The 27,898-nt window shown below is 40.9% G+C and overlaps 1 protein-coding gene across 2 annotated transcripts in view; it reads left to right on the top strand.

Annotated features, from left to right (window-relative positions):
* Positions 1-27,898, top strand: part of B3GALT1 (beta-1,3-galactosyltransferase 1) — a 460,687-nt gene extending 432,789 nt beyond the window's left edge. For both annotated transcript variants that reach the window (XM_058191300.1, XM_058191308.1), the window contains one exon: positions 23,613-27,898. In XM_058191300.1, coding sequence (XP_058047283.1) covers positions 23,836-24,828 — 993 coding nt within the window. In that variant the 5' untranslated portion in view covers positions 23,613-23,835 and the 3' untranslated portion in view covers positions 24,829-27,898. The remainder of the gene's footprint in view (positions 1-23,612) is intronic.

The raw sequence follows: 27,898 nt of genomic DNA, 5'->3' as shown, positions 1-27,898 counted from the left end.
ATCTCTTTCCACTTATGACTGTATGACTGTAACTTTGTTGCTGGCAATCCTTATGATTTATATTGATATATTGACCATCATTTGTGTTGTAAATGTTGTACCTTGATGAACGTATCTTTTCTTTTATGTACACTGAGAGCATATGCACCAAAACAAATTCCTTGTGTGTCCAATTACACTTGGCCAATAAAAAATTCTATTCTATTAACTTAAGTTAACTTAACTGTCCCGGTGTTTGGAAGCCGTACGGGTCTGGATGGGGAAGAACAGGCTCAAGCTTAATCCCTCCAAGACGGAGTGGCTGTGGATGCCGGCACCTTCAGCTGCAGTTGCGGCTGCCTGTTGGGGGCGAGTCATTGACCCCGATGGAAAGGGTGCGCAACTTGGGTGTGCTCCTGGATGGGCGGTTGTCTTTCGAAGACCATTTGACGACCGTCTCCAGGAGAGCTTTTTATCAGGTTCGCCTGATCCGCCAGTTGCGTCCCTTCCTGGACCAAGATGCCCTATGCACGGTCACTCATGCTCTCATTACCTCTCGCTTGGACTATTGCAATGCTCTCTACATGGGGCTCCCCTTGAAGAGCACCCGGAGACTCCAGTTAGTCCAGAATGCAGCTGTGCGGGTTATTGAGGGAGCAGTTCGGAGCTCCCATGTAACACCTATCCTGCGCAGACTGCACTGGCTGCCTGTTGTCTTCCGGGTGCGCTTCAAGGTGTTGGTTACTACCTTTAAAGCGCTCCATGGCTTAGGACCGGGATACCTACGGGACCGTCTACTGCCATTGTCTATCTCCCAGCGACCGGTGCATTCTCACAGAGAGGGACTCCTTAGGGTGCCGTCAGCCAAGCAATGTCGACTGGCAGCCCCCAGGGGGAGGGCCTTCTCTGTGGGGGCTCCTACCCTGTGGAACGAGCTTCCCCCTGGACTTCGACAATTACCTGACCTTAGGACCTTTCGCTGCGAACTTAAAACTTATTTATTCCATCTTGCTGGACTGGCTTGAATTTTTAAAATTTTAAATTGATTTTATGGGTTTTAAATTTCTGTAAATTTTATAGGGAGATATTTTATTTAAATGTGGCCAATTGAATAAGTTTTTTAAGGGTTGTTCTTAGTATTGTATGTGTACTTTTTGTATTTTATTTTGCTGTGCACCGCCCTGAGTCCTTCGGGAGAAGGGCGGTATACAAATTAAAATATCATTATCATTATTATTATTATTATTATTATTATTATTATTATTATTATTATTATTATTATTATTAAGTTGTAAATGTTGTACCTTGATGAAGGTATCTTTTCTTTTATGTATACCGAGAGCGTATGCACCAAGACAAATTCCTTGTGTGTCCAATCACACTTGGTTAATAAAAATCCTATTCTGTTCTGTTCTATTCTATTCTATTCGAAGAAGAGATTGCTGTTGTTTGACATTCTGGGGTAAAATTTTATCTGACTATTAGATATACATTGTTGGGCAATCTTATGAATGTGCAGTAAAGAATGAAGAATCTAAGCCACAAGAGATCGAATGGGAGAAAACAGTTCTCCTTTTAAAAACCATCTATCAAAATGACCAGGATAGACAGGAAGGCAGTGAAAGCAATCCAGATAATCAGTCTCATTCATGACAGCCTGGGCTGCCCAGCAACCATCTACATCTATTTCAGCACATTTTTCAAGAAAGCCTTTTTTACTTCCTGGACCAAGAAGATCAATCCCCTTCTGTGAATGTGCTGACCCAAGAGCCAAGCAACAAGCAAGCACTAACCCTCCAAGTAGTCAAAGCCTCAAGGCCCAATAAAGGAAGGGCACTGCATATTTAATAATACCCAAGTCAAAACACATTACGAGCAAAGTCTCTAATTTACAAGTTAAATCTTATTTCCAAGGGTTCTTTAGTATCCTGCGGTTCTCCAAATGTTGCTGAATTACAGAGGAGCATTCCTTATTTTGGTGATGCTGGCTGGGACCGTGAGAACTTAAGTCTCATAGATCACAGAACGGAAGAAATAGGAGGACCTTGGAGAACATCTAGCCCAACTCCCTTGACTAGTGCTGAGATCCATTGCTACATTTTTACATCATGGCAACCAAAACTGAATGCAATATTCCAAGTGTGGCCTTACCAAGGCATTATAAAGTGGTATTAATACTTCACGTGATCTTGATTCTATCCCTCTGTTTATGCAGCCTAGAACTGTGTTGGCTTTTTTGGCAGCTGCTACATACTGCTGGCTCATATCTAAATGGTTGTCCACTAGGACTCCAAGACAGGTACTACTATTGAGCGAAGTACCATATATGCTGTACCTGTGCATTTTGTTTTTCTTGTCTAAATATAGAAACTTACTTTTTTCACCATTGAATTTCATTTTGTTAGATAGCACCCAATGTTCAATTCTGTCAAGATCCTTCTATATCTTTTTTTTTTAAATTTGAATTTATATCCCGCCCTTCTCCGAAGACTCAGGGCGGCTTACACTGTGTTAAGCAATAGTCTTCATCCATTTGTATATTATATACAAAGTCAACTGTTATTGCCCCCAACAATCTGGTTCCTCATTTTACCTACCTTATAAAGGATGGAAGGCTGAGTCAACCTTGGGCCTGATGGGACTTGAACTTGCAGTAATTGCAAGCAGTAATTACAGGCAGACTTAGTCTGCTGAGCCACCAGAGGCCCTTAAGCCTATCTTCTGGAGTATTGGCTATTCCTGCCAGCTTGGTGTCATCTGCAAATTTGATGAGTTCCCCAACTATCGCCTCATTCAAATTGATAAAGATGTTGAAGAGTACTGGGCCTAAAACAGAGCCTTGGGGTACTCCACTGCATACTTCCCTCCATGTGGATGTAGTTCCATTGAGGACTACACATTGAGTGTGGTTGGTCAGCTAGTTACGAATCCATCTGGTGGTGGTGCTGTCTAACCCACATTTTTCTACTTTATCTAGTAGTAGGTTATGGTCTACTTTATCAAATGCCTTACTGAAGTCCAAGTTAATCATATTGACAGTATTCCTCTGGTCCACTAATTTTGTCACTTTGTCAACGAAATACAATAAGATTAGTCCGGATCTGGTCCTGTTCACTCACACTTAACCTCACTCACATTAGCCAATTGATCTATAATTAACCTTTTGCTTGTTTTGTATTACCATTCCCTCCCTTGTTGATTGTTCTGTATAGATCCACATGAATACCGCCCCACCTAGAGAAAAGACCGAAGCAGAGAAGTAATGGAAGGCTTTTGCCATCTCCCCAACTAACTAACGCCTTTCTTTTTCTACTGACCTCACCAAAAAGAGGGGGGGGAAACCCTCTTTATGTGGCTTTTAGCATATTTTCCCATGTCCTTTTTCATTTGAGCGTTTCTAATTTCCTTTCTGCAGGTATTAACTACTTGCTGGTACATCTCCTTGGTGACCGTTTTCATCTTCCATTTCTTATATGGGAGTTTCGAAACTCTTGACTCAATCAAAAGCACCCTGTGCACAGCGGTGGTCCTCATTTTATTCCTCTCTGGAAAAGAGGTTCAATTATAATGGAAGTATTATTTTTTCCCCCTCAACCTCCTCTCCGCCTTTGATCATGGGATTACACTTTATGACTGTGAAAGCCATAGGCAGCATCTCAAAAGAACTTGCAGTAGAAAATTACCCCTGAAAAAGATGGCTATAAAAAGGACAGGGGCTCTTGCCTAACATCCACAATCACTGTGTTTGCATAAAGAAAATAAATATCAGACTTAAACTTTAGTGTCGTAATTAAAGTAATTTGATTTATTTCTAGATCACGGGTGCTAAGATCTGGCATGCGGGACCACCCTGGGAACAGCGAAGGGCTGGCCCATGATGCCTCTGCCAGTGAAAATGGAGCTCGGGAGGGCCGTGTGAGCTCCTCCTGAGCTCTGTTTTCGCTGGCAGAGGTTGCAAGAGGCCGTTGCAGCCAAAAACGGAGCTCAGGAGCCCGTTTTCACTGGCAGGGTGCTCAGACCACCACAGGCATCCCCGACACGTGTGACATTGAGCTGGCCACGCCCACCCCGGTCCCCAAAGGCAAACACAACACCAATGCAGCCCTCAGTGAAATCAAGTTTGACACCCCTGTTCTAGATAAATGTGGATCAGTGGTGGGTTGCCCCGGTACGGACCGGTTCTATAGAACCAGTAGTAAAACAGGTGGGAGGCTCTGCCCACTGACCTGAACGTCATCAAAAGTGATCTGTGCATGCGCAGAAGCGCACGCGGGCATGATGTGAACCAGTAGTAAAGGTAAGTAGAACCCACCCCTGATGTGGATACCTATCCTACTCATTTTCCCGAACCAAAAGTCTTTGCCCTGGACTTACTAAATTTCTTATAAATTGCAACCATTCATCAGAGGCTCAGGAATGATGTTACTTAACTCCTTTACCTGGTCTCTAATATGCACCTTCTCTCTTCATTTAAAACAGCAGAAACTAGCAGAAAGAGAACAACTAGGGTAGTCTCCTGGTTTTTGCTACATAATTCTCAGCCATGTCTGAGTCAGGCCAAACATTGATTGCGCATTTGAACCTATTGGGCTTGAAGTATGGAAGGGGCTACCCAGCCACAAAGCACCTATAAAAGACCAACAGATATATGGACTGCAATGGCAGTGTTATATGGATAAATTATAATCCCATCCTAGATTAAAGCAGTGCCCCCAATTCCTGCAGATTTCTACGCATACGGGGGGTTTTTGGTGGGTTTTTTTTTTTAAAGTATATCTAAAACAGAATTCTAATTCAGAGTAGAATTTGGGGACTAAGAATGTTAATTAAAAATGACTCAGCTGGATGGTTAAGCAAAACTGACAATTGCTCTCAATGTAGACATTTTCTCAGAACAGAAGGCCAAAAGTGAGATTCAGATGTGTTCAGCAGGACAGTTACGCAGCAAGGACTCGGAAGACGTAGCTTCACACATGCAAAAGTTCTGGCCTCTCCTCAGTGGTGAAATCCAAATTTTTTTACTACTGGTTCTGTGGGCATGGCTTGGTGGGTGTGGTATGGCTTGGTGGGCATGGCAGGGGAAAGATACTGCAAAATCCCCATTCTCTCCCCACTCTGGGGCCAGCCAGAGGTGGTATTTGCTGATTCTCCGAACTGCTCAAAATTTCCGCTACCGGTTCTCCAGAACCTGTCAGAACCTGCTGGATTTCACCCCTGCATTTCCCACTTTGAACAACTCAAGGAACCAAATGCATCCCTCTCTCTTTTTCTAAAACTCACTTACATGTTGCAATCCTGGAAAAGGTAGGAGATCCTTTTGGGATCAAAGAGGGGATGCCCCTCCATGGCTAGGCCAGTATTTAATGTGCCTACCTTGCATTTCAATGGGTCCAGGATTCAATCACTGATCTGCTTTCAAGGAGGGCTGAAAAGATTATTTCTTAAAATCCCAGCTTCTGGTGTCCTTTCAGAATATATACTACTACTACTACTACTACTACTACTACTACTACTACTACTACTCCTTCTCCTTCTCCTTCTCCTTCTCCTTCTTCTTCTTCTTTTGGTGGTTTTGAATTGCTCTGAGCAAATGAGTTTCTGGTCAGGCCTAATTTTGTTCCCATTTAGCCTGGCATCACCTATCTACAATAGTGGCCAAAATTATGGAAACCTTTTGGGAAAAGTGTATTTTCTAAAACTAGCTAATAACACCACCTTTTTTTGGGGGGGGAGTAGTACCGTAAAATTATATATCAATGGAAAGATAATTTAATCAAGAATGTAATGCAATAACTTTTATGAAGGATTTGCTATTAGAATAGCAGTTACAGTAAAAAGAAGAAAAGTGAAACACATAGAAAAAACGAGATACTCAAAAATTATCACCATGTCAGTTAATTGTTGGGTAACCTTTAGCATGAATTCTGGCCTTACAATGTCTTCCCATGGAGTGAACCAAGTCTTTTAGTTCTGCAGCTGTTATAATGTGAAACCAAGATTGAATGATTGCTTCTATTAACTGGGTTTTATTGCTGGGTTGCTTCTGACTAACAAGTTTCTTTAGTCGGCTCCATAGATTTTCAATTCAGTTAAGGTCTGGGCTATTCCCAGGCCATTCCAGCAGTGGAATATGATTATCTTGAAACTCCCCCCGCCCCAAAAAAATGGTGTTATTAGCCATCAAACTGCAAAAATACACTTTTTCCAAAAGATTTCCACAATTTGGGCCACTACTATAAGACCAGAGTTGAAATTAGGAATTCATTGGAAGATTATGGGGAGAGGTGTATAAGAATGAGGAGTGAAAATATTCCTTGACTAAAAAAAAAATCAAGGGTCTCTTAGCATCTTGACCCTTTCTTTAGCTTTTATTACATTTTAATTCAAGTTCAGTAGACTTTCATCTTTGTTCAGTAGACTTTCATCTTTTTATCAATGTGCAAAACTCCACAATGTGGAACTTGTAGGAAGCAGTGCATTTCTTGTTTGTGCGTGCATTTGATAGTACTTGGGCTTGTTCTTGGACTGAGTCTTTTTACATGATCACACAAATGGGGACTTTGCAGCACGTTAGCATCCATGCAAAGATTAAGATGAATGTGGGCTTCAAGGTGAGATTGCTTAAGTGCAGAGAGCAAAGAGCCCAATTAAGTCAATCATTATTGAAATGACAACACATCATCTGACATCTTGATATGGAAATGGGGAGAAGGTAGAAACTTCAGGAAAAAAAGATAGAGAATACCAAATTCAGATTAATTCAAACAAATGCCTGATTCAGTTTTGGCTACTTCTTTTTTTCTTACTCAAGTGCCCCAAAGACCACTGGTTGATTTAAGAATTGGACTTTATATTTCTGAAAACATCTGACCAGCAATGTCATCAAATGCTACTTTTAAACCTGAAGGTAATATGAAAAATATGATAACATGATAAAAACTGATTTTTTGCAAAAATCTCAAACATTTCAGCTAAAACTTTATCCTGTTTTATCCTGTTATAATGTGAGGCACACATCATTTTAACACAAGCCATATTTTTCTCTGGATTTTTAAGAATCCTCTTGTTTGATTTAGAATTCCTGAAATCTCAAAAGTTTGCAATAATTTTATGTTTTGGTTGATCTAATAAAGATATTGATTGCAATAATAAGCTATTTCTATTGGCATTCTTTAGTCTCAAAAGACGATGGTCTCGTGCTCTGGAAACAGCATCTAGTGTGGCTAAAAAGGCCAATTTGAGAGTGGGAATCCCTTCCACACTGAGGGCAGATACATTCTGTCCCCTGTCCAGCCCCCAGATTTCGCTGGTTCCGGGACTGCCTCTTTGCCTCAGCCTGCTGAACAAATGTCTCTTCGAATTGGAGAAGGCCATGCTGCGTCTTTAGCCTCCAAGCTGAACGATCGGAGGTCAAGGTTTCCCAGTTTTTAATGATTGCTTCTATTAACTGGGTTTTATTGCTGGGTTGCTTCTGACTAACAAGTTTCTTTAGTCGGCTCCATAGATTTTCAATTCAGTTAAGGTCTGGGCTATTCCCAGGCCATTCCAGCAGTGGAATATGATTATCTTGAAACTCCCCCCGCCCCCAAAAAATGGTGTTATTAGCCATCAAACTGCAAAAATATACTTTTCCCAAAAGATTTCCACAATTTGGGCCACTACTATAAGACCAGAGTTGAAATTAGGAATTCATTGGAAGATTATGGGGAGAGGTGTATAAGAATGCGGAGTGAAAAGATTCCTTGACTAAAAAATCAAGGGTCTCTTAGCATCTTGACCCTTTCTTTAGCTTTTATTACATTTTAATTCAAGTTCAGTAGACTTTCATCTTTGTTCAGTAGACTTTCATCTTTTTATCAATGTGCAAAACTCCACAATGTGGAACTTGTAGGAAGCAGTGCATTTCTTGTTTGTGCGTGCATTTGATAGTACTTGGGCTTGTTCTTGGACTGAGTCTTTTTACATGATCACACAAATGGGGACTTTGCAGCACGTTAGCATCCATGCAAAGATTAAGATGAATGTGGGCTTCAAGGTGAGATTGCTTAAGTGCAGAGAGCAAAGAGCCCAATTAAGTCAATCATTATTGAAATGACAACACATCATCTGACATCTTGATATGGAAATGGGGAGAAGGTAGAAACTTCAGGAAAAAAAGATAGAGAATACCAAATTCAGATTAATTCAAACAAATGCCTGATTCAGTTTTGGCTACTTCTTTTTTTCTTACTCAAGTGCCCCAAAGACCACTGGTTGATTTAAGAATTGGACTTTATATTTCTGAAAACATCTGACCAGCAATGTCATCAAATGCTACTTTTAAACCTGAAGGTAATATGAAAAATATGATAACATGATAAAAACTGATTTTTTGCAAAAATCTCAAACATTTCAGCTAAAACTTTATCCTGTTTTATCCTGTTATAATGTGAGGCACACATCATTTTAACACAAGCCATATTTTTCTCTGGATTTTTAAGAATCCTCTTGTTTGATTTAGAATTCCTGAAATCTCAAAAGTTTGCAATCATTTTGTGTTTTGGTTGATCTAATAAAGATATTGATTGCAATAATAAGCTATTTCTATTGGCATTCTTCAGTCTCAAAAGACAATGGTCTCGTGCTCTGGAAACAGCATCTAGTGTGGCTAAAAAGGCCAATTTGAGAGTGGGAATCCCTTCCACACTGAGGGCAGATACATTCTGTCTCCTGCCCAGCCCCCAGATTTCACTGGTTCCAGGACTGCCTCTTTGCCTCAGCTTGCTGAACAAATGTCTCTTCAAATTGGAGAAGGCCATGCTGCGTCTTTAGCCTCCAAGCTGAACGATCGGAGGTCAAGGTTTCCCAGTTTTTAATGTCCATTCCCAAGGCCTTTAGGTCCCTCTTGCAGATATCCTTATATTGCAGCTGTGGTCTCCCTCTGAGGTGCTTTCCCTGCACTAATTCTCCATACAGGAGATCTTTCGGAATCCGACCATCAGCCACTCTCATGACATGCCCAAGCCAGCGTAGACGTCGCTGTTTCAGTAGTGTATATGTGCTAGAAATTCCAGGATGTGCTATTTGGAACTTTGTCCTATCAGGTGATGCCAAAAATACATCAGAGACAGCGCATATGAAAGGTGTTCAATTTTCTCTCCTGCAATACAAGAGTGTGCTCAGGACACAGGCTCTATAGACCTGGATCTTTGTATGTTCCATCAGCTTCATATTAAGCCATACTCTCTTTGTAAGTCTGGAAAATGTGGTGGCCGCTTTACCAGTATGTTTATTCAGTTCAGTATCTAAAGAGAGACTGTCAGAGATAGTTGAGCCGAGGTACACAAAGTCATGGATGACCTCCAGTTCTTGTGCAGAGATTGTAATATGGGGAGGTGAATCCACATCCTGATCCATGACTTGTGTTTTTTTCAGGCTGATTGTTAGTCCAAAGTCTTGGCAGGCCTTGCTAAAACTGTCCATAAGTTGTTGAAGGTCTTCAGCAGAGTGAGCAGTGATGGCAGCATCATCAGCGGAGAGGAAATCCCGTAAGCATTTCAGATGGACTTTAGACTTTGCTCTCAATCTAGAGAGATTAAAGATTTTTCCACCTGATCTGGTCCGGAGGTAAATACCCTCTGTTGCAGTTCCAAAAGCAGATTTCAGCATGACAGGAAAAAAGATCCCGAATAAAGTTGGCGCGAGGACACAGCCCTGCTTCACTCCACTTCGAATATCAGAGGAATCTGATGTTAAGGCATCAAAAACTACAGTGCTCTTCATTTCCTCATGAAAGGACCTGATGATGTTGAGGAGCTGAGGTGGACATCCAGTCTGGGGGAGAATTTTATAAAGGCCGTCCCTGCTAACCAAATCAAAAGCCTTCGTAAGATCTATGAAGGCTACGAAAAGTGGCTGTCTTTGTTCCCTGCATTTCTCCTGCAATTGTCTAAGGGAAAATACCATGTCAGTCGTGGACCTGTTGGCTCGAAAGCCACACTGTGATTCTGGATAGACTCTCTCTGCAAGCACCTGGAGCCTCTTCAGTGTGACACGGGCAAGCAGATTCCCTACAACACTAAGAAGAGAGATGCCACGGTAGTTGTTACAGTCACCCCTGTCACCTTTGTTCTTGTACAGTGTGACGATATTTGCATCCTTCATGTCTTGTGGTACTCCACCTTCCCTCCAACAAAGACAGAAGATTTCATGCAGTTCAGTGGGGATGTTCTCTTTGCAGCACTTCAGAACTTCGGCTGGGATGTTATATTTCCCAGATGCCTTGCCAGAGGCAAAGGAGTCTAGGGCCGCATTTAGTTCTTCTAAAGTTGGTTCACTTTCAATCTCCTCCAAGACAGGCAGGCATTCGATGTTATTTAATGCATCTTCAGTTACCAAACTTTCTCTGGAATATAACTCAGAGTAGTGCTGCACCCAGCGTGCCATCTGCTGTGCTCAGTCCTGGATAACCTCACCTGTAGCAGACTTCAGAAGGGCAGATTTCTTCTGTGTTGGACCTTAGGCCTGTTTGATGCCATCATACATCCCCTTGATGTTGCCTGTGTCAGCTGCTATCTGGATCTGAGAACAAAGCTGCAGCCAATAATCGTTAGCACATTTCCTGGCGGTCTTTTGGACTTTGGTACAAGCAGCTTGCAGAACCTGTAGGTTGCGCTCACTGGAATAGGCTTTATATGCAATTAGAGCTCTCCTTTTTTCCTCGATGGCTGGCATTAACCCCTCCGAATGGGCTTCAAACCAATCTGCTGTCTTTCTGGTCTCCTTACCAAATACTGACAAGGCAGTGTTATAAACAGCATTCTTGAAATATTCCCATTGTTCAGATGTATTTACTTCAGCTGGGCCTGGGAGAATTTCCTTGAGTGCTTGTGCAAATTCCTCCACTTTGCCCTGATTGCAGGTCTTGTTGATGTCAATTCGTGGTCTTCCTTCCTTCTTTGAGTGATGTAATCTCTTTGTTTGCAGTTTAATTCTGCTGCACACCAAGGAGTGGTCTGTATCGCAATCAGCACCATGATAGCTGTGTGTGATTGTAATATTGGGGAGGTTGACACGCCTGGTAAGAATCAGGTCGAGCTGGTGCCAATGCTTCGATCTTGGATGTCTCCAAGACACTGTGTTGAGGCTTTGTTTTAAAGTATGTATTGCTAACACGAAGACCATAGTAGCAGCAAAACTCCAGCAGGCTTTAGCCATTCTCGTTCATCTTCCTAGGCCGAACAGACCTAAACAAGTGGTCCAAGAACTATAATCAGTTCTGACTCTGGCATTAAAATCGCCAAGGATAAACAGTGGTTCTTTTTCAGGGATTTTCTTGATGGTAGCAACCAGATCGTTGTAGAATTTGTCTTTGGATTCTACTGAAGATGATAATGTTGATGCATATGCGCTACTAAGAGTAACCAGCCCTGCTGATGAGTGGAGCTGCAAGGACAGAATAGTTTCATTTCCTGCAGCAAGTAGAGTAATGGATCCTAGTAGGGTGTTTCTGACCGCAAAGCCAACCCCATATTCCCTAGACTCGTTTGATGGTTTCCCTGCCAGAAGAACGAGAAGTTTCTCTCCTTAACAGACCCCAAGTCTAACAGTCTTGTCTCTTGAAGGGCAATTCATGTGTACTCATGTGGCTCCCAATCTGCAGTCTGTTCAACTCCATGTCAATGGCAGCTGTCTTACGTACGTCATCTGTCTCTTGTAAATCATCAGAGAGGCCAGGGGTCATTGTCCGAACATTCCAGGTGCCCAACTTTAGGGCTAAAGTTTTCTTATGTTTGTTGCATGGTGCAAAGTTATCGATCTGCTTGTCGATCTGCTTGACCCTAAACCGCACGCAACCTCTGAGGTTAACAGACCATGGCAGGGCAGCACCTTACTGGCTGGGGCTGCCCAGCTTAAGGTGGGCGGTAGCTTCCCAATGAAGTACAGTGACCTCTCCCACTGACGAAAGTGGCCCCTGGTATCACGATCTACGCCAATCAAGCAGATTTATAACCAGTAACTGCCACTTCCCATGTTGTTTCAAAGCTGGAGTGTCCTCTTCAGATCACAAGGCTTGGGTAGATTAATATGGAGGATAGACTGTTATCCAAGCAGCAGATCCCCCCTCAATAATATTTGCAACAATAAGCAAATTGATTGATAATAGTGCATTGCATTATTATGAATTTTATTCCACATCCTCAGATTCAATCTAGCTGATTTTGCTTGTGTAGCAAGTACTCATGTGGCTCCCAACATCTTTAAATGTGAAAGCTTTCCACCTCAAATTCACTCAAAACATTCCAAAAGTGTGTAACTGTGTGCTAGCCAGTTCCAAGATTCACAGCTTGTGGTTAATGCTAGATGAACTGTGGTCCTAACAAGGTCACTGAACTAACCTTGGAGGATCTGAAAAAAAATCTAAGTAAGATTAGACCTGCTGGGTTGGAAAACCACCAAGCAATCCTAAGATTATGGCCACAACAGCAAAAATGAAGGGGAAAAAATCATATAAAAAGGCAATGGTAAAGCATTTCTATGTTGTTATGAAGTTAAATGCATGACACTTCCAGGGAATCACCAGCTGGACTTGAAGGAGTCATACAGCCTTTCTCATGCTCTGTGTCCTCTCCAAGTATATAGCAGAAAAAGCAGGTTCAAAACTCAAATCTTCTCCTGGATCACTACATTGGTCATTTTCCTGCAGTGATGTTCAATATGGATAAGGAAATATATTTGGTAACAATAAAATCTACAATTTCCTACTTTATGGAGAGGCCTCAACTGGTAGCTGCCATGTTATCCAGGTAGATCCTTAGATATGCCTAAAGCAAAGGTTTCTTCAAGGCCCACAGGCCAGATTCGGCCCATGGGTCCTTAGATCTGGCTTGCAAGGACACCCTGGAAACAGCAAAGGACCGGTCCACGGTGTCTCTGCCAGAAAAAATGGAGTTTAGGAAGGCCACCCACCCCCGATTCATTTTCTCTGGCAGAGGGCTGCAGGGGGCCGTTACAGCTGAAAATGGGGCCCGGGGCTGTGTGCAATCCCTCCCAGGGTCTGTTTTTGCTGGCAAAGGGCTAGCAAAACAAACTCAAAACAAAACAAGAAATGTTTCCCCTTGGGCTTCTGGGTGGCGCCACCTTTCTCGCTGGGTGCTAATTTATGGCACTCCGCATTGAATATGGTAAAAGCCGGACTAACAACTGATCCCGGCTTAATTTCTCTCTCTGGTTGAAAGAGAGAGAAAGAGCAGGGGGGGGGAACTGTGGTAGATTCCCCTAGGGGCTTTGTTTTTGTAATGCAAAGTCCTGAAAGGTCGAATCCCCTTGAACCCCTCCCCCAACCTCCAGTATTCACTGCGCTCCTGAAAAAGCAGGAAAAGAGGAAGGTGTCCACTTCTGCTAGTAATTGATTTCTTTTTGTGGTTACTAAAAGCAGGCGGAACAAGCGTGAGTGAACAATTATTGGTTTGCAAGTATTTTTGATTTTCTGACTTCTACCTTTTTTTAAAAAAAAAAAGAGAAATTTCTGTCCCCCCTTCAGTTTTGTTTTAGAGAAACTGAAAGCAGAGCGATACATCAAAGGGAGCTTTGCTGTTGAATCGAAACTGAATGGAGATTTTATCTTATTGTGTTTGACTGTGGACTGTTGGATTATATTACGTTGTTTAAGTACTTTACAAGGGGATTCTCAGCAGGAACTTTGTCATGGAGGTTCTTTCAGAAGAATGGATTTGTGACTTTATACAGGACTACACAGAAAGTATGTATTTAATTATTCAAAAATATGAATTGATAAAAAATGGGGACGTTTTGGATGAGAGCTTGGAGCAAATTAACCAGTGCAATCATTCGGAAAATGGAATGCAGGAGATACAAATAAAAGTGGATAAATATGAAGATTTGATCGTGAAGAAACAAGGTGATGTAAAGAAGTTTTCTTTAAATAGTTTGGATGAACTGCCTGAATTTGTGCTACAGGAGATTGTCCCTCAAATGGAAAAGACTCACAAGCTTAATGTTTCCCAAGAGTTCTCTTTTTGGACTGATGGAATATACGGCAGTAATTTTTGGATTCTTGGACATAAGGAATTACTAGGAAATATTGTGTTTGACTTTTTAAAAGGAGTAATGAAGGAAAGACAGAGATTAATGCACCAAAAAAAATGGCAAGAGACAAAAGTATTATTCTTGAAACAAGGTTTTTTAAAATATTAATAGACAAAAATATTAGTGTCCCGGAAAGACAATTTGTGAGGAATCTGGAAGAAATGGGTTGATTATATGTTTTATATCTATCATAAAAGACTAGATATTTGGATCTATACTGGATTTTGATGAGGAAGGACTAAAGTTGAATAGATATTGTAATTTTCTGTATTGAAATTTTATAAGGTGTTGCACTAAATTTTAAATAGAATATTTTCAAAAGATCTTATGTAAGAAAGACATGGGGGGGGGGAAATTATATGGTTATAGAAGTTATAAGGGACATATTTTTTTGAATTGGATTGGATTTTTATGCTTTAGTTGGTTTTAAATACTTTAGGATTAATTTGTTCTATTGATTTATATATTTTACTATTGTTAATTCTTAATTTTTATTTTTATTTTTTATTTTTTTTGAAGGATTTTGGTTATGTTAGGAGGAAGTCAGAGCTAGAGAAGGAAAATTGGTATAATAGTTTTGGGAGAAAATTTTCTTAGCATATGTTTGTCTTATTTTTAACTATACCTTGTGCTTGTTCAGGGAAGCCAGGTGAGAGGGGGGAGGGTATTAGTGAAGGGAGGGGGGCTGGGGGGAAAGGGTGGGGAAAATTTTCTGTAAAACTTTTTGAATAAAAAAAAAAAGAAATGTTTCCCCTTTTGCATTTAAGCATACAATAAGGGACAGGAAAGGAGAAATGGAAAGAGGAAAGACAAAAAAGAAGAAGGGAAGATGGGAAGAGAGCAAGGAAGGAAAAATAAAGAAAGAGGGGAAGGAAGAAGAAAGGAGAATGAAGAGGGAAGGAAAAAGAAGAGGAGGGAGGGAGGGAGGGAGGAAGAGAGGAAGGAAGGAAAGAGATTATAATGAGAGGGAGGGAGGGTCTAAGGGAAGTCCTGCCTTAACACTAGGCCATCACAGGTGCCCCCAACACAAGTGACATCAAGTTGGTCACACCTACACCGGACCCGCGAGGTCAAACACAACTCCTGATTTGTCCCACAAGAATTCTAAGGAGATACATTGGTCTGTGATCCTCAGGACTCTCCCAAGTACGTTTGTCCTTTTAATGCCAACATTTGGAAGGATTTATCTCTAGTTTATATGTCATGATCCGGTTTAATAAGTGCATCCGTCCCTTTTCCCCATACAGTTTAGGTAATATTTCAGCTATCCTTGCCCTTGATATTAGTTTCAGGATTTCTCCGGTCGTTCCTTTATTGAAAATCTGGCTGTGGCAAAGACTTCTATATCATAAAGGCCATAATCACCCCTTCAGAAAATCAAAGCCCCCCAGCCTGCCACATCCATTCTCATCTTTCGGAACATCAAAGGGTTTAGACCTGCAGCAGAGAGAAACCCAGTCTCTGAAAGGCTGACTTATTACTGTGAGATAATTGAAGTGACTAGTGGCAAATATTGTCAACAGAGTTATTGGGAAGACGAGTGTTTGCTAATGGGCGTTGAAAGAGTTCTTGCCTGCAAAGAAAAGAGCTCAGAGAACACAGAAGTGGCCTTTTGTGTTTGCCTCTCCAAGTTTTTATTATATTTAACAGAGATAAGAAGGGGAAAGGTTGCACTGGGTGAGCTCACCAAAGAAAACGAATCTCAGTGGCTATGGTAACTGAAGGTGAAATGTGTAATTTGCATCACTGTGTAAGCCCTCTGGGAGGCAATTTACATATTAGCGCTGTAACCAATTGGGATTGACGTAATCATGGATGACCTAACATACAACACCGAATCCGGGGAAATTCTAAGAATACTTCAAGGAGGCTGCGAAAAGGGGAAAGGAAAAGGTTGATGCTTCTGGGACGGCACATACAGTATTAAATATACAATTTTGTATAATAAAGGTGAAGAAATGGCAAAGTACATGTTTTGTATGCAGAAGAGCTCAGGTTCTTCTCTTGGCCTTCTCCAGGAAAGACTCCCACCCAAAACTCTGAAGAACCAGCACTAACCAGCACATAACGTGTAAAGTGCTTCTCTCTATTATTCTTGCTGTGCCTCCTTTCCTGCTTGAGATTTTTGCTAAAAGATGGTTTCATTAAAAGGCTATATCTACAGTATGTTTTCTGCTGCAGATCTCAATGGCAAAGCCATTAAGATGAGCAGGGATCAGGCAGGCGTTCAGGTGTTCCTAATTAAACCCCTCCCAACTGCCTTGCCAGCATGGCTAATGCTGAGTGATGCAGGACCTTGGCATTCATCTACATTCAGAGGACCATATTAGTTCTGCATTAAAGCTTAGTTCTCCACGACTGATCTTGGAAGTCAGTTAGGCTCCACCTACTCAGGTTGCCCTCTCACTAATGAGGTTTGGCAAATGCTTGCCACTTTGATCTGTTTTTAGTAAAAAAAAAATCACTGTTGTTTTGAGGCTATTCCAGTAATCTTAATCCTGTCCCTCTCATCTTCCTCCTCTTTTGCTTCCTTCAACCTTGCTGGTCATAATGCATTTTAGACTCCATAGTCAGCTTACATGGGCCCAAAGAATGTGAATTTCTGCTGGTTGATTGTGAACAACCAGTCTTTGCTTTGTTCAGGATTGGTTAATGGTCTCTTTTTCCAGTCCAGGATCCTCATAGTAACTGTTTCCAAATTCATAATTCGGTCATACCCGTTTCTCTTTCTCACTCTTTAAAATAACCCAGTTTTCACAGTTATTCTTTACTAATAGAGCCGAGGTGGCGCACTGGTTAGAGTGCAGCACTGCAGGCTACTTCAGCTGACTACTAGCTGCAGTTTGGCAGTTCAAATCTCACCGGCTCAAGGTTGACTCAGCCTTCCATCCTTCCGAGGTGGGTAAAATGGGGATCCATATTGTTGGGGGCAATAATACACGAGCACACAATAGATACAAACTTAAGGTATAACCAGCTCCAAACTCCATTGCAGAAAATATGAGTGGTCAATGCCCGGAATGCACTACCTGACTCTGTGGTTTCTTCCCCAAACCCCCAAAACTTTAACCTTAGACTGTCACTGTTGACTTCACCCCATACTTAAGAGGTCTGTAAGGGGCGTGCTTAAGCGCACCAATGTGCCTACCATCCCTGTCCTAATGTCCCTTTTTATTCTTATCCATTTCATGTATTCATAATCATGTTTATACTTTTATCTGTTATCTTATATATGCTTGACAAACAAATAAAATAAAAATAATAAATAAATAAATAAAATATGCTGGCTCTGTAAACCGCTTAGAGAGGGGTGTAAAAGCACTATGAAGTGGTATATAAGTCTAAGTGCTATTGCTATTAGAATAGAATAGAATAGAATAGAATAGAATAGAATAGAATAGAATAGAATAGAATAGAATAGAATAGAATAGAATAGAATTTTTTATTGGTCAAGTGTGATTGGACACACAAGGAATTTGTCTTTGGTGCATATGCTCTCAGTGTACATAAAAGAAAAGAAAAAGAAAAAAATACCTTCATCTAAGGTACAACATTTACAACACAAATGATGGTCATAGGTTGCAATTTAACCCTTAATGATAGCAACAAAAAGTTACAGTCAAGCAACAAAAAGTTACAGTCAAACTACTTCTAGTAGTAGTTTGACTGTGACTTTTAGTTTTTAGTTTGACAGTAGTTTTACTACTGAAAAGACCATTCTGATATCTGTTGGCGTTGGACCCCTCATGCATTAATCTAAATTTGTCATAGCTTTTTCCACTGGTAATCTCCTCTTACACTTCTCCCATGCGTTGTTTATCTTTAGTGTTGATAAAAACAATACATTTTTTCCCTCTGTCAATTGTTTATGTGCAGTTTAACATTACTTTTGTCTAGTTCATATTTAACATCAGCCTGTTTTGTCAACTCTGGGAGTTGAAGTCCACAAGTCTTAAAGGGACCAAGGTTAGAGACCCCTGGTTTAAACTTATGCTGAAGGCTTAATGTAATGGGGATAATGGTGGTGGAGTCTAAGCAATTTCACAGATTTCTGTCAACAACCCTAATTCTCAATAACAGCATTTGAAACAACAATTACATGATCATGGTGTGTGTGTCTGTGTGGTATTTTCCCCAATCCGATTAAAGCAGGATTGGGGAACCTGTATTTTTCCAGAACTGCTTATTGAACTAGTGCTAAAGTTCCTAAGACTGGCCATGCTGGCTGGTTGGTAACTAAAACCAAAAGCTATCAAAAGTTGTAATTTAACAGCAGCTGAAAAGTTAAAGCATTGTAACTTAAAATAAGTAGCTAAAAGTCTATGGTGATTCTCAGTCATCTAGGTCAGGGGTCTCCAACCTTGGTCCCTTTAAGACTTGTAGACTTCAACTCCCAGAGTCCCAGAGGAACTCTGGCAGTTGAAGTCCACAAGTCTTAAAGGGACCAAGGTTGGAGACCCCTGATCTAGGCCATAGTTGTCACAAAGATGCTTTTTCAGGAGACAACTGGACTTTCTTAGTTTTTCTTCTTCAGCTTCTTGTATGAGAAGCAAAATTTCTTCAAAGAAAAAACAAGAAAGTGCAGCTGCCTCCTGAAAAAGCACCTTTGGGACTTAAAAGAAGTATCCCAAGAGCTGCGGTGGCACAGTGGTTAGAATGCAGTACTGCAGGCTACTTCTGCTGACTGCCGGCTGCCTGCAATTTGGCAGATCGAATCTCACCAGACTCAAGGTTGATTCAGCCTTCCATCCTTCCGAGGTGGGTAAAATGAGGACCCAGATTGTTGGGGGCAGTAGGCTGACTCTGTAAACCTCTTAGAGAGGGCTGTAAAGCACTGTGAAGCGGTATATAAATCTAAGTGCTATTGCTAATAATCATTCCTCTGATTTCACAAAATGATCACCATGGCTAGGTTCCGTTGGACTTTGACAATGTAAATTAGAAAAGCAGCATTCGTAAAGTCATATTTTTTTTAAAAAAACTAAAAAAAATCATCTTAATGGCAATAAGGTTTTTCTTACAACACTTAGCATTTTCTTGTTTTCTTTTCTTACCGAGGGATGCTATTTTCAACAAATACCTTTGTGAATAAAGAACGAAGGTGGATTTTAAGATATGACATATGTGTAGGTCTGTTTCTGTACAAAGAGTGCTTGAACAATTACCGCACGGCTCTTTGAAGTAAAGCACCTCCTGTTTCATTTTTGCAGCATCAACTACAAAGAACAGCTTTTTGGTCTGGAGCCCTCCTATGGCAATTGCCATTTGTGTTTTACCAGAAATGTGAATTCTGAAAGTTTTCGATGGCTGTTTTCATATGAAACAGGACCCACGAAGATTATTGATCCTCCGAGATGCTACTGGGTTGTGGCATGAAATCTCTGAAGGCAAATGAGCTTTTTAACTGTACAACCTCTGTACATTTTGACAGCATTCCCTGGCATGAACCGTTCTGTCTTGGAATTACAGAGACATCTGGAAGTAGCCAACTTTATGACATACTAGGGATATTTTTTAGGAAAGAAAGATAAATCTTACCATCCCATGTACACTAAGGATGGCAGATGAGTTTCTTCTTTACACGTAGTCCTTGTTTAGCAGCTGCCTCAGATAGCAGCTGTTCACAGTTACAACAGTAATGAAGAAGTAACTTTGTGACCAATCCCCAGTTACAACCTTTGCAGCAATGATGATGATGATGATATTCATTAAGTTGTGTCCAATTCTTGGCCAATCTCTCAGACATATGTTCCTCTTTGCATTCAGTTAGTAGGTATTGTCCTGTGCCTGGCTCCTTTAGTTCTCTCCTGCCCTCCAGCAGAGTAGAGAGTTTGCCTAAACAAGCTAACTCCTCCTGAGCTGCTTTTCTCTGTAGTGCAGGGGTGTCAAACTCAAGCCCGGGGGCTGGATCTGGCCGACCGGGTGCTTAGATCTGATCCATGGGGCCACCCTGGAAACAGCAAAGAACTGGCCCACAGTGCCTCTGCCAGGGCAAATGGAGCTCCCGAGCTCCATGTTCGCTGGCAGAGGGTTGCAGGAGGCCTTTTCAGCCAAAATTGGAGCTCGGGAGGTCTGTTTTTTCTGGCAGAGGGTTGCAGGAACTCATTGCAGCCGAAAACGGAGCTCGGGAGCCTGTTTTTGCTGGCAGAGTGCTCGGGCCACCACAGAGCCCCCTAACACGAGTGATGTCGATCTGGCCATGCCCACCTCGGGCCCCCAAGGTCAAATACAAACCTGATGCGCCCCTCAATGAAATCAAATTTGACAGCCCTGCTGTAGTGCATCCCTAAACAGTGCTAACTGCAAGTTAACAAAACTCAGCTCTGGGACTTTAGATGATTAGAATGCGCTGCCAGCTCTTAGCTAAAATTGACTAAAACTGAAAAACACCCTAATCAGTTTAGGCAGTCAGTCTAGGGCATTTCCTTCAATGTCTATTCTCCATGGGATGCCTGGTTGCTCTCTTGCAAGCCCTTTCTCTCCTCTGAATGTAAATACACCACTAGTATGAACATTACAAAGGGGTGGGATGGAGGGGAAAAGCCTATAACAGGGGTGTCAAACTCGAGTTGTCATGTGACATATTGCAACTCCCTCCCCCCTTTGCTAAACTGGGCATGGGCTTGGTCAGCGCATGATGCCTTTGGCCTGTGTTTGACCCCTCTGGCCTATAAGGTTTCCTGTTTACTCGGATTCTTCATGAGTTGAAATCTGTAAACCTTCCCTGCCATATGGACTCACCCAACTGTTTGGGGTTGCATCTTCTGAGCTGTAAGAGCAATGGAAAGCTGAAGTAAAATCCTAGGTACAGTTGTGATGTGATTTTTCACTTTGCAACCATTTAATGTCTGAAGTGCCGGTCCCAGTTGCAGTCACTAAACAAGGACTACCTGTCTAGGGATTGCGGCTAAACATTTAATCATGCCCTTTTTTGATCTTACCAGAACTGTGCATTGTGTCACCAAGCCAAAAACAATACAGGCTAAGATAATAATTTCATCATTTTGAAAAAATTGACAGAATGCTGACAACAATAGGAAAACCACTTAATCCAGCAATGAATAGAATAGAATAGAATAGAATAGAATAGAATAGAATAGAATAGAATAGAATAGAATTTTTTATTGGCCAAGTGTGATTAGACACACAAGGAATTTGTCTTGGTGCATATGCTCTCAGTGTACATAAAATAAAAGATACGTTCATCAAGGTACAACATTTACAACACAAATGATGGTCATAGGGTATAATTTAACACTTAATGATAAGCAAAAAAAGTTACAGTCATACAGTCATAAGTGGAAAGAGATTGGTGATGGGAACGATGAGAAGATTAATAGTAGTGCAGATTCAGTAAATAGTTTGACAGTGTTGAGGGAATTATTTGTTTAGCAGAGTGATGGCCTTCGGGAAAAAACTGTTCTTGTGTCTAGTTGTTCTGGTGTGCAGTGCTCTATAGCGTCGTTTTGAGGGTAGGAATTGAAACAGTTTATGTCCAGGATGTGAAGGGTCTGTAAATATTTTCAATAATTAAAATAATTAATTAAAAATAATTAATTAAAAAATAATTAAACCAAAATGGAGCAGCCAATTATAACCAGCATTCAGATAAAGAGACTCCACCTCTGTCACCACCTGCCCTCATCATCCTAAATGCTGGCCTTTAGATAACAAAGTCAATTGTGTAACCCTAAATATTACTACATTTTGTTATAGGTGTATAAAGCTCAGTCCTGCTAATTGCTTATGTATTCTTGAAATCATGGTCTTTTTGGTCTATAAGTGAATTCTACATTCCATCCTCATTCCATAAATTTTATAACCTCTAAAATTTACCACTGTTTCATATTCTCTAATTGCAATAGGAAAAAGTATATTATTATTATTATTATTATTATTATTATTATTATTATTATTATTATTATTATTATTATTATTATTATTATTATTATTTGTTAATATATGCTTATTTCTTTATCCAAACCTGCAAGGTCTGGTCAAACTTGTCTCTTTTTAAACTCAAGATCGTCAGATCTTAACGTATTATTCTTTGTAGAGTGATAGTAAGTACTTTATTATAGACTCAGAATACATGCAAATAAAAGCATCTATAAATATAAGTGATATTTATATCAATATAAATTATTTGTATTAAATTGTTTTCTTGATTTTTATAGTATGTGGTACTATATATGTTTTCCTCTAAGCTTCTTAGAGTTGTCTGAGAAATTACAACAGAGAAGTACCTTAAATAATTAACAGTGCAATCTTATTCCCAGGCCCTGGAGTTCAACTACAGTTACTGTCAAATTAATGGCTATAAGACTGCTCTTAAATATCTGTTAGGTCCAACAAGTCTGTGCTCTCCCATTCCTTTTATAAGATGGTGGTTCATGTGACTCAGTTCATGCTAGGACTTTGCCCCAAACCAAACCAACTTGAATATCAATTTTGGGATGGATATTTAAGGTTTGCTGAAGGAGGAATGATTTGGAGCTGTTTCAGTGGTGGGTTTCTACCGGTTCGGAGCGGTTCGGGTGAACCGTTAGCTCCAACTTTCAGATGTGAGCGAACTGGTTCTCTCATTCTTTGAAGTGGGCCCGCCCACCTGCCCCAGCGTTATACTCACTTATATTTCTGCTTCCAAAGCCCAGCTGATCGGGGCAGCAGAGTGGATTGCCACTTCCCAGCTGTTTTCCTTGCTCTCAGCAACACGGAAGTTCAGTTTTCTGCAAATGGTACATGCACACACAGCACGCATCTAGCCTGTGTGTGAGCAAAGCGCGTGCTCAGTGAACCGGTTATTAAACCAATAGGATTCCACCCCTGAGCTGTTTACTATCATTCAGACAAGTATTGGAGACCAATACTATATTTCTTAAAGTAGTTAAGCATTTGTATTACTTTGTTTATTAACTATGTTCTGCACAAAATGGGATGGTTATAATTTAGCATTTCACATCAGCTGTCGTGTCCCACTCCTCCTCTGATGGTCGGGTTGGGGAAGTCTGTATCAAGCGTGGCCACAAAGCCTCTGCAGCTTTGCCAAAGTTCTGTCAGAGTTCTCAGGGCAGGCAGGAGTCCAAGATGTGACTTCAGCAATCCAAATTAGACTTTGCCTGACTCAAAGAATGCCAGAAAGCAGATCCTTTATATAGGCCATGGGGTGTGGCTCCATGACTCAGCACTTATCCAGGCCTGCCCCTCCCTTCCTTTTGCTGACGTCGCCTCTCCATTCTCCGGAAGCGTGGATCCGTCCACCCTCCAACTGCCGGCAATTCCAGCTTGTGACTGGCTTCAGGCTCCTCATGTTCACATACTGTGGGGGAGGGGTTTATTTGCTCGGTCTGTCCGGGCATGGTGTCAGGACTGGGGGCTGGAGGCATGCCAGGCCGTTTGTCTGCACTTTCAGTCCCTGGCTGAGATAACAGGAGATGAGAGGGGCCCGGCTGCGGAGAGGAGGGCGGGCGAGGCACAACATCAGCTTTGTAGGTAGGCTATTCAAAACCCATCATCAATAAGCCTTTTTTATTTATGTTTTTCAGAAATAACATCTCATCCCCAAGACATGGAAGCTATCATTAGAATGGACAAGAAAACACACCCCTCTTAAAAACTTTTCAAGGATTTCTATGAGCAAATGCCATGCTGTTATTGTGTCAAACTTTTAAGATCTGAAAAATAACATGCTGCCTCTGTCGGACCAAGTGAAGCAAGTGGCAAGAAGACAATTGGTTCATTCTGTTGATTAGAAGAGCTTCAGGAACAATGCCTTCAAAAGTCTCGTGTTTATATGTCTTGACAGTTGTATGTTGGGCAAGTGCTTTGTGGTACTTAAGCATAACACGTCCCACTTCCTCCTACACCTCATCTTACACTGTTCACAAAACTTATGACAGCATCTCAATGGCTCGAAAAAATGTTTCCTTTGGGAACATAAGGACTCGTCCAATAAACCCTCATTCATTTGAATTTCTCATAAATGAGCCAGAGAAGTGTGAGAAGAATGCTCCCTTTTTGGTTATTCTAATCAGCACAACACACAAAGAGTTTGATGCTCGGCAAGCCATCCGGGAGACATGGGGAGATGAGAACAACTTCAAAGGCATTAAGATTTCCACTCTTTTTCTTCTGGGGAAAAACACAGACTCTGTGTTAAACCAGATGGTTGAGCAAGAAAGTCAAATTTTTCACGACATCATTGTGGAAGATTTCATCGACTCGTATCATAACCTGACCCTGAAAACGTTAATGGGAATGAAGTGGGTGGCCACATTTTGTTCAAAAGCCAAGTATATCATGAAAACAGACAGCGACATTTTTGTAAATATGGACAACCTCATTTACAAGTTGCTCAAACCGAACACCAAACCAAGACGAAGGTACTTTACTGGCTACGTCATCAACGGAGGCCCCATCAGGGATGTCCGGAGCAAATGGTACATGCCTAGGGACTTGTATCCTGACAGCAACTATCCGCCATTTTGCTCAGGCACAGGCTATATATTTTCTGCCGATGTGGCAGAGATGATTTACAAAACTTCCCTCCATACTAGACTCCTTCATCTTGAGGACGTGTATGTGGGACTCTGTCTGCGGAAGCTTGGCATCCATCCTTTCCAAAACAGTGGCTTCAATCACTGGAAGATGGCCTACAGCCTGTGCAGATACCGGCGTGTTATTACGGTACATCAAATATCCCCTGAGGAAATGCACAGGATTTGGAATGATATGTCCAGCAAGAAGCATCTCAGATGTTAAGACTTTTTGAGATGTAAATACTTTGGTTCTTGTTATATGAATAGAGAGCAAACAGACAATGGGGTGTTCACTTCTAGGAGGAAAAACCTTCATAATAATTTGGGTTTGGCTGGTCTTCCCAGCTATAACTTCTGGTTTACAAACTGCAGGTCCTAACATAATGGTGTTATTTCATATCAGTCCAAACAAACAAAAGAGGCATTTGTCTTGTCTAGTCTATCAAGTGTATGCATAGGAAGATGAGCGTAACAAGCATACCATAAAAATTCATTCCCATTAGAAAGTCAGAAAGGAACCCTTCTCTAAGGCGATGGTGGATCATTGGTTCTGAGGAAAATTCATCCTCACTGAAATTAATTTTAAAAAATGCAAACTGAAATGGTGCCATGATAGACTTCTATTCCAAATTAGATGCCAATTTAGCCTCAAAGTGTAGTTAGCACTTAGCACTTAGACTTATATACTGCTTCACAGTGCTTTACAGTCCTCTCTAAGCGGTTTACAGAGTCAGCCTATCACCCCCAACAATCTGGGTCCTCATTTTACCCACTTCGGAAGGATGGAAGGCTGAGAGTCAGCCTTGAGCCAGTGAGATTTGAGCGGCTGAACTGCAGCTAGCAGTCAGCTGAAGTAGCCTGCAGTACTGCACTCTAACCACCTCGGCTCTTATAGTTGTCAGGATAAAGTTTTTGCTATGACAGGATTCAGAATGAATCTTTGCAGATTTCCATCCATGCATCATTCCTTCCGATGACCCTACCATTTCCCCCTAAATTCAGACATGAGTAACAGCTGAACTAATAAATGGACTGTAGCTAAAAGTAATTTGTTTTAAAAGGTACTGTTTTATATATAGAACCATTTCAGTGTTTGAACACAAGCCTTTTGGATCCCTATCTCCTCATTTAAAAACCCTACTTCCACTTAGCAAAAGTAGGCCCTATTGAAATCAACTGGACCTCCTTTGATTAACTATAAATAGTATGGACAAACCAACAACCGCTGGAACAGTGCCAGAGACCAAAGGAAATGTCTAATTTTCCCCAGTAAGATTGGAGAGAGATTGACTTCAGAATAGGAAACCTGAGGTTGGATCCTTCTTAACTGTCATTGTAAATAACATCCAAGACCAGCTGATCAAAACTCTTGGAAATCTTAGACAAGATTTTTAAAGGAGTTTTAAAGGAGTTGGTCCATGAAGTGTAGCAAGGGACAATAGAACCTATATTCTTTACCACTACTTTCCATCCTGTGGAAGAGGGAATTTAAAAATACGTTGATACAAACATCTTTCTCTCTTTCCTACTGTTTTTAAAAGCATGGAGATCACATACTCTTCACAGTTGGGTAGGCTAACCAGTTGGGTAGGCTGCCCCAATTTAAAATATTCTCCAGATTGTAGTAATATATAATTTTCTTCATTGTAACAACCTTGCCAAATGCAAGACCTACTCCTTGCCATCTATAAACGAAGGTGTCAAAAGGTATTGGTAATAATGTCAAGTTAGTGATGAAGAGATGTTTGAAACCTCACATGTGTTTAAAGGGGGAAATTGCTAAATGCTGTCATTACTTCCCTTTTAACAATTGAAGTACTTGCTTTTAATGTTGTTTACTAATTGAAAATCAACGGTGCCATTTTATTTGCAGGAATAGTGTTTAAAAAATCAGTAGAAATGCCGCATAACTAAGGAAGGAATTAACGTTACTGTGATGTAACCAAATGCTAATAAACAATATGTGTAATTATGGATTGGAAGATAAGAAAGTTCACAGCCAAAATTCTGAATGGAACACTGTTAAAAACATAGTTTATTGCAACATCTATGGAGATTCTCAGTCACCCAGGTCATGGTTGTCCCAAAGGTGCTTTTTTCAAGAGGCAACTGGAGTTTTAGGTTTTTCTTTGAAGATGTTTCACTTCTCATCCAAGAAGCTTCTTCAGCTCTGACTGGATGGACCAGAAAGTCCACTTACCTCTTGAAAAAAAGTATCTTTGGGACAGTTTATTGCAACACTTTGTTTTTTAAGGAGCTCATGTGTATTTTTGATTATAAAGAATGCCCACTGGAATTATAGATCTGTCTGCTGTAAAGAAGAGTGGGGGAGGGAACTAAAAGCTTCATGAGTTAAATAGGAAATTATTTATTTCTCATTTGTGCCCTTCCAAATGGCTTTATCAATAGTAACATTTGAAATCGACAAGCATCACAATTCGACAGACGTGCTGGTATTTTATTCATTTACAATACAAAACTCCATTTGACATTATGGACAGTGGTAATGCATAGTATTTTAAAAGCCAAAAGATACCATGTTTATGGACCCCAAGTTCAGTTTGGTGACTGACTTATTCTCCAAAGCACCAGAGGGGCAGGACAAGAAGTAACATGTGGTAGAAGCTTATTACAGAGTGATCCAACCTAGAAGTAAGGAGAAATGTTCTGACAGTGACAGCAATAACTCATTGGAACAGCTGGCCTCCTGGGGTTGCAGTATTCCATTACTGGAGATCTTCAAAAATAGAGTGGACAACCATTTGACCGGGATAGTATAAGGATATTGTTTATCCATCGATTGGGTAGCCTTTGAACATTTCCTTCTTTGGCTATCCAAATTATTGATGGCAACTCAGACTTTGCCAGTCAACTTGTTTCAAAGGGAAGGCAACAGGACATTATACTAACTCTTTGAATCCTCTCTACTGTAGTCACTTCTTTCCCTTCCCATATACCTAATGTGGTGATTTTAATCAGAATGAATAAGAGGACTAATTCCTTGAGATGAGTAGAAAGCCGCAGTGACTGAATGCATCCTGAACCATAAGACCTCTTTTAAGTACCCTTTGTTCGATTTTTGGGACATCTTACTCCATTAGACTGATAGCATCTTCTTGAACAGGCTTACAATATGATTGGATTAAATCATAATTCATGAATACCGGAGATGTCTAAGAACACCTTCATTAATACCTACTAAGTTCCCAACCCTCCTTGACATATACGCATGTCTAGGAATGCTTTAGAGCCCAGCACAAGCCTATACACTCCCATATTTTGTTCCATCGTAT

The sequence above is a fragment of the Ahaetulla prasina genome, chromosome 1 (assembly GCF_028640845.1).
Source record: "Ahaetulla prasina isolate Xishuangbanna chromosome 1, ASM2864084v1, whole genome shotgun sequence".
Classification (NCBI taxonomy): domain Eukaryota; kingdom Metazoa; phylum Chordata; class Lepidosauria; order Squamata; family Colubridae; genus Ahaetulla; species Ahaetulla prasina.
This window is presented reverse-complemented; position numbering and strand designations above follow the sequence as displayed.